Source organism: Pelodiscus sinensis, unplaced genomic scaffold (assembly GCF_049634645.1).
Source record: "Pelodiscus sinensis isolate JC-2024 unplaced genomic scaffold, ASM4963464v1 ctg71, whole genome shotgun sequence".
Taxonomy (NCBI): Eukaryota; Metazoa; Chordata; order Testudines; family Trionychidae; genus Pelodiscus; species Pelodiscus sinensis.
The window spans coordinates 626,074-639,441 of record NW_027465980.1 but is presented as its reverse complement, the minus strand read 5'-3'; the positions used below and the strand labels follow the sequence as shown (position 1 = coordinate 639,441).

At 59.7% G+C, this 13,368-nt stretch overlaps 1 protein-coding gene across 1 annotated transcript in view; it reads left to right on the top strand.

Moving 5' to 3' along the window:
* Positions 1–13,368, top strand: part of DLG3 (discs large MAGUK scaffold protein 3) — a 169,711-nt gene that overhangs the window by 17,112 nt on the left and 139,231 nt on the right. Inside the window, 2 exon segments of the mRNA XM_075917662.1 lie at positions 3,783–3,931; positions 10,151–10,291. Coding sequence (XP_075773777.1) covers positions 3,783–3,931; positions 10,151–10,291 — 290 coding nt within the window.

Genomic DNA, 13,368 nt, shown 5'->3' with positions numbered 1-13,368 from the left:
CAGTCGCTCTGACTGGGTGGGCACATGCTGCTCTGTCTGAAGGGGGCTCTGTCCCGGGGCAGGCTGCATGGGGCTGCAGCCGGGAGCTTGCTGGGCCAGACGCCTGCCCACGGGCCATTGCACCCCTTGCTGCCCTGCTCTCCTTGGCTGGGGTCCGGCGGGGGCAGCGCCTGCCCTGGGGCCGCACTGCCGAGGAGAGGGGCGCAGTGCAGCCGCCAGCTCTTGTGAAAGCAAAGCCGCATTCAGGCAGAGCTGGGGGAGGCCTATGCCTGCCACGCCTGCCCTCTGCTGCCCAGCACGGTGCCGGGTCTCGCTGCTCCAGGCCGGCTCTGCGGAGCCGAGGAGCCCTGGCTCTGCCGCCCGGCGGGGAGAGGGGAGAGGGGAGCTCTGGGACTGGGAGGCGCGGCCCTGTGCAGTAATTACCGATGGCTTAGCCAGCCTCCGGGGAACCTGGGCCGGGCCCTGGCCCCAGCAGGAGAGAAGCGCAGGGGTCAGGGGCCTCGCGGGAAGCCCTTTGGTGCTTGATGCTGGTCAGAGCTGGGCCGGACGTCCCTGGTGACTGCTTGGGTTGGAGCGTGGGCTATTTTGAGCAGCTGGCTCAGGTCTCCTGGAGCCCAGGAGCCGGGTGTGTGGGCCGTGCCTCCCGGGTGTTGACAGGCAGTTACTGTGCAGTACTCCTGTGGGGCAGCCAGGCGTTGTCAGCCCTGCTGTTACCATGGCCCGGCGCCCTGGGCAGCTCTCTGCTCTGCAGCCCAATTCCCGGGGGGGAGGGGAACTGGCAGAAATAGGGGCCAGCCTGGGGCTGTCTCGCCCCTATAGAACGGGCCGTGGCTTGGCGCTGGTGCTCTCCCACTGGGAGGCGCGTCGGGGCCCCCTGCACCCTCGTCCTCAGCAAGCTGTGACTCCGCCAGCCCGTGGAGCAGGGAGGGTGCATTGCTTCTCGGAGACACAGCCCGGCCCGGTTCCATGTGGCCAACGGAGTGCGGGGCCGGCAGCCTCAGACCCCTCGGGCAGGGTCCACAGGCCCCTGAGCCCCCAGCACTCGATTTAGTCCCTTCCCCTCATGTGTGCCCAGCCCAGACTGGCCCTTCTCCAAACCACAGACCACTCCTCCCCCAGGCAGCCCCCCCTTGTCAAACCCCTTCCCCTGGCCATTGTCTGCCTGCTGGGGCTCAGGGACGACCCCCCGGGCAGTGCTACAGCCAGAGGCCAGTAGGGGTCACCCCCAGCACACACAGCACCAGCGACTGCCCGACAGAGTGCAGCCAGGGCCACCCGCGTAGACAGCCCCCCCAGGGCTGGATCGGGCCAGGGTCTGGAGTGAGGAGGGGCTTGAGAAGGGAAGTGGCACCCTTGGGCACAGGTGTGAGAGGGAGCCAGAGGTGCCTGCGGCAGGAGCAGTCTGGGGCCAGGGCTGCCATTCATGGGGGCTGGGTGGCCGTAGCTCCCCTCCCAAGTCTGACCCCCTGCATTTCAGACCTGAGGGCTGCTTAAAGCTGCAGGCCCTGGCTCCAGAGGCAGCTCTTCAGTGCAGCAGAGTGAGCTGCTTGCAGCTTTGCCTTTGGGCCGGGCGGTTGGTTATGGAAGAGGAAGGCTGGTGACTCAGAGTGACATTCCAGGCCCTGAAGGACCCTCATCAAAACACTGCTGGGCACTCCACTTAAAGGGGGGAGTAGGAATGAGGGTTGTGCTGCAGGAATCCACATTGGGGTCACTGTGTTAAACTTGCAAATGTTCTTGACAAAGGGGTGAGCAGGAACTAAGGCAAAGCGGCCTGCAAAGAGCGACAAAGGGATTCACTAAACGGGGGGAGTGGGCAGCACAAAGGCAGATGGAGAGCAGTGTTGAGAAGTGCAAAGCAGTGCACTGGGAAGTACAGCCCTAGCGGCAGACGTACAATAGCTCTTCCCACTCCAGAGGAGACCTTGGGATCCTTGCCGAGAGCACCTGCAAACACCTGCTCCGTGTGCCGTGGCCGTCTAAAAGCGACACCATAGTGGGAGTCATTAGGAAAGGAATAGATAAGACAAAGTACTCTGTAAAGCCACGAGCTTCAGCGGGAGCCCAGTTAGCTAGGACTATAAGAGAGTTTAAAGAGAAGCTGGATAATTTCCTGGAGGTTAGGTCCATAAAAGGCTATTAGCCAGGGGATAGAAATGGTGTCCTTGGCCTCTGTTTGTCAGAGGCTGGAGAGGGATGGCAGGAGACAAATCGCTTGATCATTGTCTTCGGTCCACCCTCTCTGGGGCACCTGGTGCTGGCCACTGTGGGCAGACAGGATACTGGGCTAGATGGATCTTTGGTCTGACCCAGTACGGCTGTTCTGATGTTCTTAGAAAAAAACAACCAGTGGTCTGGTAGCACTTTATAGACCAACAAAACGTGTCGACGGGATCGTGAGCGTTCGTGGACAGAGGCTGCTCTGCCTCGCATGGAGCAGCCTCTGTCCACAGCAAGCCTGGGCCTGCCGTGGACTGAGGCTGCCAGGGACGAGCTTGCTGCGGGAGGCGGAGCAGCCTCTGTCCACGGGGAGTTCGGACCCTGTCCACGGGGAGCTCGGACCCCCCACGGGGAGCTCGGACCCCCCACGGACAGAGGCTGCTGTTGTGAAGTAGCCTCTGCCCCCAGTGGGCCGATGGGATGCGGAGCAACCTCTGTCCGTGGTGAACCTAGGCCCACCGAGGACAGACGCTGCTTCACGGCAGCCTCCCCAATAGAGGCAGCAGTGTGGGGTGGGGCCAGGCAGCAGCGCAAAGCCAGCTCCCTCAGCACTGGCTCCTGCTTCTCCCCCCGGGGAAATGTGTGTAGTTAACTAGATTCACCGATAGGCCGAGGCTCATTGGTTAATTGTCTAGCGACTACTCGTTCACATCCCTATTTCCAGAGCCTTGGGAGCCCCGGACACAGACGATGCGTGTGGAGGGAAGGTGGAGGGGGTCAGTTCCCCCGCTTTCCCATTTAGTGCTCGGCTTGTACTGAGCATGCCCAGTAACACTGTTGACGCCTCTGTCCTCAGTCCGCCCCCTCCCCCCCCGATCACAGCATGCACAGATCATCCCCTTACCCCCAAATCTGAAATGGCGCCCTGCCAGCAGCCCCAGAGCCAGGCTTGGAAGCAACTTACTGCCCATGAGGGCTGGGGGCTCCGGCGGATCCTGGGCAGCGGGCGGGGGTGGAAGGATGGTGCAGATGGGCCCTGATGAGGCGTGGTGGTACCTTGACGTGGCATTGCCCGGGGGGCTGAGGGCAGGGTCGCTGGTGCCGCTTGCTGTGCCCCTGGGTATTCGCCCCATCAGCGTCCCTGCCGGTGCCAGGAACCGCGTCCTCCGCTGCCTGTCAGAGACGCTCGGGCGCTTCTAGAGCCGAGCCGAGCGCTGGCACCGCTTCCCGCTGGGGTGCAAAGTTAACCGGTTAACCGGGATCCTGCAGGCGGGAGGCCGCTAGAGCCATGGGCTGCTCTGGCCAGGCTGGGCCTCCTGCACCGCTAGTTAACTGGTTACCCATAAGCCTCCCCCGGTAGCCAGTTAACCCTTTCCATGCCTCCTCCAGCCCGTGCAGCCGAGCTCATGGCCAGGGCTCTGGTGGCCTGCCGTGGCGAGAGCGGCGTGGGGCTTAGGCAGCGTGATCCCCTCCCAGTTACCCAGGCAGGCATTTACCTGGCCCGCTCTCAAAGACGCTCAGCATGAAGGGAGTGGGGGTCCCCCTGTGATTGGCGGGCGGGGCCCTCTCAGGTGTTCCCTTCGGATCCCCACCCCATGGCTGTGTCTCACCCTGTTTTGCAGACATTCAGGAGTTCTACACGCTGAGCTTGCGTTCCGCACACCTGCCCCATGAGACCCCGGAGCCAGCCCCCCGCACGGCGAGGAGCCAGGGTGATGGAGGCGGGCTGGGCTCCCCCGATAGCCCTGGCGCTCCCCCGCGTGCTCTGGAGGTAAGAAGGTTGCCTTTCCCTCTCTATGCTGTGCTGCTGAAAACCCGACACGTCCCACCTGCCCTCCCCAGGCCCATAGATATGAGACTGGTGGTGGGAAAAGGGGATCCCTGAGCAAACTAGCACGTCTGTAACTGTGCAGCCAAGGTGTGTCCCGCCCAGGCAGACAGACAAGCTGTTCCCAGCGCAGGCCCGGGGGAGCTGATCACACAGATCTGGAACCATCTTCCTCCCCAGGACAGCTGAGCGATGTGACTAGCATCTGTCGTGCGCTGGCTTGCAGCCTGGGACGGTGGGCGTTCACTGCCCAGGCTCCGGCCAGCCTGAAGAGGTGACTTTTATCCCGATGGGAGAAAGTTCCTTTGTGTCCAGGGAGTGCAGCTGAGGCCACAGGCCTCCTGTGGGTGCAGAAAACAAGCTTCAGGACGTGCTTGTGGGCCTGGCCACTGGAGAAGGGCACTGAGGCCAGGGGCTCGACTCTGGGCTCACTGAGACACGAGCCTCGGGAGCAGAGGGCAGCTGTGCCGTGGCCCGGGCGTGGCGCTCTGCACGGGTCTGATTTCGGAAGGGCTGCTGGCCACGGGCCCGGTATGCTGCATCGCTGCGTCCAGCCTGGGGGCCCCAAGGGGCGCCTGGAGGCCAGGGTGCTGTTCCCCAGCATCTTTGTGGAACGCAGCCTCCTGGCCGTGTCACTCTGTGACGGTCCGGGCCGTGTCTGGGCACAGCTTAGGGCGTCCGCTCAGGGCGAATTGCTCAAATCCGGGGCTCCTTACAGTCCCCCTGACTGGCGACCTCTCCAAACAGGCCACAAACCAGTCTCACAGAGCGCTTCAGCAGCCTGCCTGAAGCCTCCCGAGCAAAACCCCTCCGACACCCCAGCAATATCCGTGCCCCAGATGGCCCCGGGCCTATACACAGGTGGGGGGTCCTAGCACCCAATCCCACCTACCCCGAACAAGTTCTGTCCGGTTCCAAGAAACCAGCCACAGATCCCTGGTCAATTTACCCTCTGGACCTTACCCACAAATCACGCTGGGCCAATCCTTTAGAATCTATATCTAAAGGTTTATTATTACAAGAAAGAAAAGCCTGAGAGTAAGGTTATTAAAGTACAGTACGTTACATGCACCGAATCTCCCAGTCCTCGATGCAGGCTCTAGCAGAGATGTTGCAGCTGCTGGTTAAAAGTCCTTATTGCACATCCTACGATCAGGATGGGTTCACAGGTCTTCCGGGCTCTTCAATCCCTGCAGTGCTGCCTCTGGGATGAAGTGCTGAGCTGAGAACAAAATGGCATCGACCACATGGCCTCTTTATACTCCTTCCTGGCCTCTTCTAGTATGTAGCAGGTCACCTGGTCCTCAGCCTCTCTGTGTTCCCTGCTGGCTGCTCTCAGGACAGCCCCCATTCTTTGGGTGTGTCTTTGGCCCATTGAGAACCATTGTCCCACAGGTAATTAGCATGTCCACAGGCTCCACAGGCTCGGCCCTGCCCAATGCTTAACCACATGCAGGGAAATCTTCAGTTTCCACACAGATTACAGATCTACACACACAGACATTATATACTCACATAAACAGTGTACACAGGATCAGAAAACAACAAGCTCCCATTCAATACCCCACATGGCTCCCTTTCATACAGATTTCTGGAGCCAGCACCCCCACCTAGGGGTGCAGCAGCGATCTGGCTGCTTCCCTCCAATTCGGTAATGTGACACACTCGCAGTCGCTGCCAGGAGCGCCTGGCTTCAGTACGGACCCAATGCCACCCTCAGCTGACCAACCATGGGGGCAAAGCTTCTGCCCCAGGGGACTTGCACCAGTGATGCTTCCCTGCCCATCAGCCTGTCTCCCGTCGGGCTCCAGTTCAGCTGCTTCCTAGGAGCTGGTCTTGGCCAAGCCCTGGGCCGTGGTGGCAGTGGAGTGGTCGTGTGTGGCAAGCGACAGACCCACCCGTCTCACGTGGATATGCTGCCAGCTGAGCCCCGTTCCCTGCGACTAGGATGGGAGAGCTGCCCTGTTGGGATGCCAGGGTCTAGCTGTCAGCAGTGGAGCTCCCTGGGCCGAGGGTCCGTCTGCGCTGCGGGACACAGCCGAGCGAAGCTCTGCAGCTTCAGCTACATCAATTGCGGAGCTGAAGTCCACGTAGCTTCCCCGGCTTTTGGCTCCAACCCCACTGCAGGAAGTCAGAGCGGGGGAGGGAGCACTCTCCCTTCGACTTCCCGCACTCCTCGTGGAAGCAGGGTTCCCGGCACCGACCGCAGCACCCCTCACTTCGAATGAGCTGTCTTAACTGGACTTAAGTCGACAGCGGCAGGCTGATCTGCTCTGGCACGTGGACGTACCTCAGTGTTGGAAGGGAAGGGGCAGCTTCAGGGACTTCCTTTAATGAGTTGTTTGTTGGCTGGTGAGTGGGGTAGCAGGGGCCCCCATGTGTTTGGACTCCCCCCCCCCCCCCGCCCTGAATTCTCTCCCATCCTGCTCTGCTTCCAGTTTTCCAAAAACTTGAACTCTCTCCTGCAGCGCAGGCTTTGTGCCCCCAGAACTACGGGGGAGGGGTTCTGTGAAGAAAAGGTTAAGTGCAGGCAAACCAACCGGGCCGGGTTTGGTGCCCATGTGACGGGCCGGGCCGGTCTGGGCACAGCTGAGGGCGTCCGCTCAGGGCGAATTGCTCAAATCCGGGGTTCTCTCTAGCCCCCAGACTGGAGACCTCTCCAAACCAGCCACAAACCAGTCCCACCGAGCACTTCAGCTGCCTGCCTGAAACCTCCTGAGCAAAACCCCTCCGACACCCCAGCAATCCGTGCCCCAGATGGCCCCGGGCCTCGTACACCGATGAGGGGTCTTAGAACCCAACCCCACCTACCCCGAACAAGTTCTGTCCGGTCCCAAGAAACCAGCCACAGATCCCTGGTCAATTTACCCTCTGGACCTTACCCACAAATCACGCTGGGCCAATCCTTTAGACTCTAACATCTAAAGGTTTATTATTACGAGAAAGAAAAGCACGAGAGTGAGGTTGCTAAACTATCATACATTACATGCACCGAATCTCCCAGTTCTCGATGCAGGCTCTAGCAGAGCTGTTATAGCTGCTGGCTTAAAAGTCTTTGGTGAACATCCTAGGATCAGGATGGGTCCACAGTCCTTTCTGCCTCTTCGATCCCTGCATTGCTGCCTCTGGGATGAAGTGCTGAGCTGAGTACCAAGATGGAGTCAGCCACATGGCCTCTTTATCCCTCCTTCCTGCTCTCTTCTTGGCTGCAGCGGGTCAGCTGGCCAGCGGCCTATCCCTGTGTCCCTGCTGGCAGCCCTCAGGTGTCAGTCCCCATTCTTGAGGTGTGTCCTTGGCCCATTGAGGGCCATTGTTCCAGAGAGCCCTGCTCATTAGCATGTCCATAGGCCGGGCTCTGCCCATTGCTCAACCACAGACAGAGAAACATTCAGCACTCGGACAAGTCCACGCTCATAACTTCACCCACAGACATTCTACAATCACATGAGCAGCACATAGAGAATCAGCAGACAGTGGGCTTCTATTGGACACCTCACATGCCCCCCTTTGTGCCACTTTTGGGGCCAACACCCCCGGGGGTGCAGCAGTGACCCGGCTGCTTCCCTCAAATTCCGTAAGGTGACAGCCCGGCCTAGCCAGAGTCCTGCGATCTCCCTCCTTCCTATGGGGCACTGCTGGGCACTGTTCCTGGGGGCAGCTTCCTGCCGTGGGCCCGGTTCAGAGCGTGGCCACCAGGGCTCAGAACAAGCTCCGCCCCCTCGTGCCAGGCTTGCCGGCCACAGGCCCGTGCCTTCTCCTGGGGAGACAGATGTTGCTCCTGCCCGTTCCGTGGCCCCCCAGTGGGACCGCCCCAGGGAAGCCGGTCCCTCCCCCCGCTCCCCAGGGCCGCTCTCTTGTCCTGTCCCTCGCTGCGTATGCGCACAGCGCCGGCCGCGGGCTTGCCTAGGTCCTAGAGAGCGGGAATCCAGCGGTGCTTGGCGCGGTCGGGCAGGGGCCCGCCGTGTGAGACCGGCCAGGCTGCCCCCTCCCACTGGCTAGGTTTGGGGGTGGCTGGCGCAGCCAGTCAGCTGCCTTTCTGCACTCGATAGCAGCCCCATTAGCTTCCCCCGGCCTGCAGGCTCCAGCATCACCCTTGCGCTGCGCCAGGGACCATGGGTCTCTCCCGCGGGGCAGACGGGCTGTGCTCCACGCCTCCTTTCCCCCAGAGCAGCACCGGTGCTGGAGTGAGCTGTACAGCCCGGCCGGTGGCCAGCACAGCAGCCCCAGAGCGGGAGGCCGAGCTGCTCAGGGAGCCGGCGGGTCTCACTGCTGCGGGCCATGGAGGAGATCCTGGGCGAGTCTTCGGCAATGGGAGCATCACTGAATTTGGGGGACTGTCCCCCAGGGGCAGGCATCAGTCTCTGGCCCTCCCTTGGGTGAGCCATGGCCCCCTCTCAAGGCCGATGACTCTGCCTCGTGCCCTCAGTAACCTGGCCCCTGGGGCACTGGCAGTGGGCAGAGCCGCAGAACCCGGGTCCCGGTAGCATCTCTCACTGAGCCCCGTAGTGCCGGGCTGCGGCGCTGGACGCTCTGCGATGCTCCCGAGTCGCACAACCGCTCAGACGCTGCCTCTGCCAAAGCTGCAAGCTGCTACTCTCAATCTCTAGCTGGGCACTGCTCGGTCCGTCCAGCAGGGGGCAGTGTGCATGCACTGCTGTGCCGTAGTGGGGGGCTGTCTGCTCTGTGACCCGGTGCCCCCCTGTGCTGGGCTGTGTGATCCCCACTGACTCGCCCGCATGTGGATTGGCCCAGACACCGGATAACGAGGCTCTTTCCCCAGGGGGGAGACAAAGGGAGGGAGGGGAGACGGACACCTGGCTAGGGGCAGGTCTGGGAGCATAAGAGCATCAGAACGGCCGTGCTGGGTCAGACCAAAGGTCCATCTAGCCCAGTATCCTGTCTACCGACAGTGGCCAGCACCAGGTGCCCCAGAGAGGGTGGACCGAAGACAATGATCAAGCGATTTGTCTCCTGCCATCCCTCTCCTGCCTCTGACAAACAGAGGCCAAGGACACCATTTTATCCCCTGGCTAATAGCCTTTTATGGACCTAACCTCCAGGAATTTATCCGCTTCTCTTTAAACTCTATTACAGTCCTAGCCTTCACAGCCTCCTCTGGCAAGGAGTTCCACAGGTTGACTACACGCTGTGTGAAGAACTTTCTTTTATTAGTTTTAAACCTGCTACCCATTAATTTCATTTGGTGTCCTCTAGTTCTTCTATTATGGGAACTAATAAATAACTTTTCTTTATTCACCCTCTCCACACCACTCACGATTTTATAGACCTCTATCATATCCCCCCTCAGTCTCCTCTTTTCTAAACTGAAAGTCCCAGTCGCTTTAACCTCTCCTCATATGGGACCCGTTCCAAACCCCTAATCATTTTAGTTGCCCTTTTCTGAACCCTTTCCAAGGCCAAAATCTCTTTTTTGAGGTGAGGAGACCACATCTGTACACAGTATTCCAGATGTGGGCGTACCATAGTTTTATACAGGGGCAGTAAGATATCCTGGGTCTTATTTTCTATCCCTTTCCTAATAAATCCTAGCATCCTATTTGCCTTTTTGACCGCCGCTGTACACTGTGTGCAGAGCGGGGAGCGAGGAGTCTGGGGCTGGAACCAGGAAGGGAACAGACTAAGGAGAGGCTGGAGTCTAGGGGCCAGGGACCCATCTCAAGGGGGCTGAGGCTGCCTGGCCCTGACTCCTGTAGACACATCATGTCTGTGCTGGGCTGTACCCTGGAGAAGCAATAAACCCCCGCGGAGTCTGTCCTTGCTGCTGCATGATCGGGGGACCCTGACGCATCGTGTCTCACACACACACACACACGCCTGAGAGCAGAAGAGGGCCTCACAATTCACTTCCCGTCTGATAGGCTGTGTGCCTGCAGGGGGTGCAATAGTCTCGGCAGCAGCAGCGGGGAGGAGGGGGCATGTTCCCCTTTGGGCCGTGGGGATTAACGGGGCCCCATGCCTGGGTCCTCTCCACCAGCCACTTGGCCGAGCTGTGGTCCCGTCCGCCCGCGTGGGTCCCTGAGCCGAGAGGTGCGCTGGCCCCTCACCGCGGGCCCTGGGCTCCTCCCAGCCGGCTTTCGGGCTGCCCCGCGTTCTCCTTCGCTGCCTTGGCGCCATCTCGTCCACGTCTGTGTTTAATTGCAGGGCGCTCCTCCGGCTCCTGGGCAGGGACTGGCTGCAGGGGCCCTGGGAAGCCGCAGGCTGGTGAGAGTGACTGAGAGCAGGTTGGAGTCGCCAGCCAGCGTTTGCAGCCTGGTGGTCCGTGCCCACGGCACCCTCCCCAAGGTGAGTCTCCGGGGGAGCGTCTGGCCTTCGATGGCACAGGGGGACTGGTGTCACCGGGGGGCTGGAGGCCTGCTAGAGTGGAGGTCGCGAAACGCACCGTGTAGCGGGCTCTGAGAACAGGGAAGCCGGCACTGCAAGGTGAGGCCCTTGGGCTAGTCAGGACTGTGCCCGCCAGAGCAGAGCCACCGTGCAGGCGGGTGTCAGCTCCAGTTCTCCGCTTGCCAGGGCTGCACCCAGAGCCCTTCCCAGCAGGCCACTGCTGGTTCTGCTTTTCCTGGGCACAGGGGCTGCGTAGCTGGTCTGCTCTTCTGTGCTGCTCACCTTCCCTCCTGACCACGGGGCAGCACCGCTGGCTCCCGTCCGCAGCCCTGAGGGCACCAGGGGAAGACGGGAGTGAGGGGGACCCTGAGAGGGGACTCCGCTGTGTTTACACGCTCTGCCCCGGAAGTGAGGCTGACTCCAGATTCCTTCTGGGGAAGCTAAGACTTCTGACTCTGTTGTGTGGCTCAGCCGAGCCCACACCCCCCAGGACCCTGCGGACTCTGGGGGTCTGCCCGTGAGCGGGCAGCGTGAGCTCAGAGCGCCTGAGCGAAAGGGCTGGGCGACACTTCCAGTCCCGCCCTTTTGCCAGCGGCTGTCCTCCAGGCTGAGCGCGACCCGTTGGCCCAGTCCGGCGGCTTGGAGGCTGAGAGCGGGGAAGAGGCAGGCACAAGAGAGGCAGCAGATGCTTTTCTTGTGCCCGGGCGGCACCAATCCTGGGCTGTTTTCAAAGCTCCGCCCTTCCCGCGGAGAAAGAGGCTGAAAATCGCACTCGGGGAGGTGGCTCTCCGGCTCTCCCCGGACTGGAGAACCCAGGCAGTGCAGTCGGCCCCTGGCCCCGGCTCGGTTTCTGCTTTACTGTGGGGGCCCAGCCCAGCCCTCTCCACGGTGCTTCGGCAGGAGCGTGCATGCGTGCCAGCTGGGTGGGACTCGCAGAGCATAGTGCCGGCAGCGCTCTGGCCGGGGCTGGGATGTGGGGGGGAGCGGCTGCGAGGCCGGCAGCCCCTCAGGACGGGAATGCGGGTCCTTCTGTTTGCACAGCCCCTCGACGCTGCGCAGGAACAGCCCCTCGGCCGGGAAAGGGCGGCGAGTCGGCTCAGCCCCTGCGCGGGACGAGGTCTGGCAATGCTCCGCTCTCCTCCCCAGCCTGCCACGCCGTCCGCACTGCCCGACCCCCCCGCGTTCCGGGTCCCCTCCCCTTCTGGGCCGTGTGTGGGGAGAGGCCCATGGCTCCGGCAGGGGTGGGGGGCTTGGTGAAGGAGCCCGCAGAGAGAGCGGCTGCTCTCGCCGGATCTTCCCGCAGCTGCCTGGCCCATGGTGTTCTCCATCGCCTTAGAACGCCAGGGAGACGCAGGCCCGCGGCGGGCAGGGTCCTGGCAGCCCTACGCCCAGGGAGCTGCCGCCTGCAGCGCTGCTGGGCCTCTGGGTGAAGGGCGAGCTCTGAGGTGGCACAGCTGGGTCTGTAACCGTACCGGACTCAAACCGGTGTAACAGAATGACACGGATGCCCGAAGGAGGATTTACCAGACTTTTATTAATCAGCGCTGATGGTCGTCCCCTCGAGCTTTACAGCAAAAAATAGCGAGGAGCAACCCCGTGCCGCTCTGTGCATAGCCTTTTATCGGATACATGAATAACAGATTGATTGGCTTTTACATTTCATTGGTTAAAGCACAGCAATACATTATTTCTAACGTTCACGATTGGCATTCCAGTAGTTGGGGAGGGGTACTCTTATCTTATGCCTATGTGCGGTTTTACTTTCTCATAGCTATGTTGCTGATTTCTGCCTGCTTGTGCCTGTCACAAGTTAGAAAATGTGAAATACAGCTTCATTCTTGCTCACAGGCTAGTGGGCCCCTAACTGCTGTTAGGCTAGTTCCTTATCTTTTTCAGGAAGGGGCAAATTCCACTACATTCCCCCATCAAGAGCCTTACTTGTCAGGCTCTTCTTCATCCTTTAAGGGCAGTCTGGTATAGAGTGCCATTATGTGAGGTCTTGTTTGTTGGGATACAATTTGGGACACCATTCGCCGTACGCATGCAATGAACAAAGGAATAAGGCAGGGTAATATGCAGACTAAAATTCCTATAAACACTAGCCATCCGAGTATGGCCTTGACCCACCCCATAGTTGGTAGCCAAGAGGTAAGCCTGGAGGTGTCAAGGCCTGTCCATGTTTGGACTGGCACGTGGGCTAAGTTTTGCATTTTTTGTGTGATTTCCGCTATTGCATTTTGTGTATCCCCAATTTCAAGGCAGCAATTAGATAAGTTGAATTTTTTACATAGCCCTCCTTCATTGGCTAACAGATAGTCCAGACCTAAGCGGTTCTGGTAAATTGCGTTTTTAAACGTAGTTTGTTGTTTTGCCAATAAATTTAAAGCTTGAGCAGTTTCATTGGTTATGAGTTCAACAACTGCTTGTAAGCGGATAATTTGGTTAAGCATATAAATAGGGGTGCGGTATCCATAACTGCCATCCTGTGCCCAGGATGCTGGATCGTAGTATTGGATTATATGCTCGGGGGGCCATTCATTGTCTTTCCAAGTTCCTATTTTTATTTTCCATTTTTCTCTAGTGTATACGCGTTGGCCGAGTTGTTGGCCAATCTCTAGGGGCATGAGGAAGAATGCAGGACGAATGGTCCCGAGGTAACATGTTCCCCACCAATGAGGTGGTAGTTGAGAATATGCTATGGTACCACATATCCAGTATAATCCATTGGGAGCTCGGCCTTGCGGTGGATAAGTACCGTTGTCCCAGAATGCCTGCATTTGAGGCGGCAGCATGGCCCATGGGTTGTTAGGAAAAGTGGTATTGTTTGCACTCCAGCTGGAAATTGTGCTGCCATTGTGAATGCGGATAGCTAAGTAGTTTGCGTCTCCAATATGATGGGTGTGGTTGGGCGCCTGAGGTACTTGAATACAATTGTTTCCCACTAAGTTAGTGTGTAATGTCCACCATACGGCATCTGTATGGGGTGGATACTGCATTTGGTCATAACTGATATTGTATGTGCTATCCCATTCCTCTGC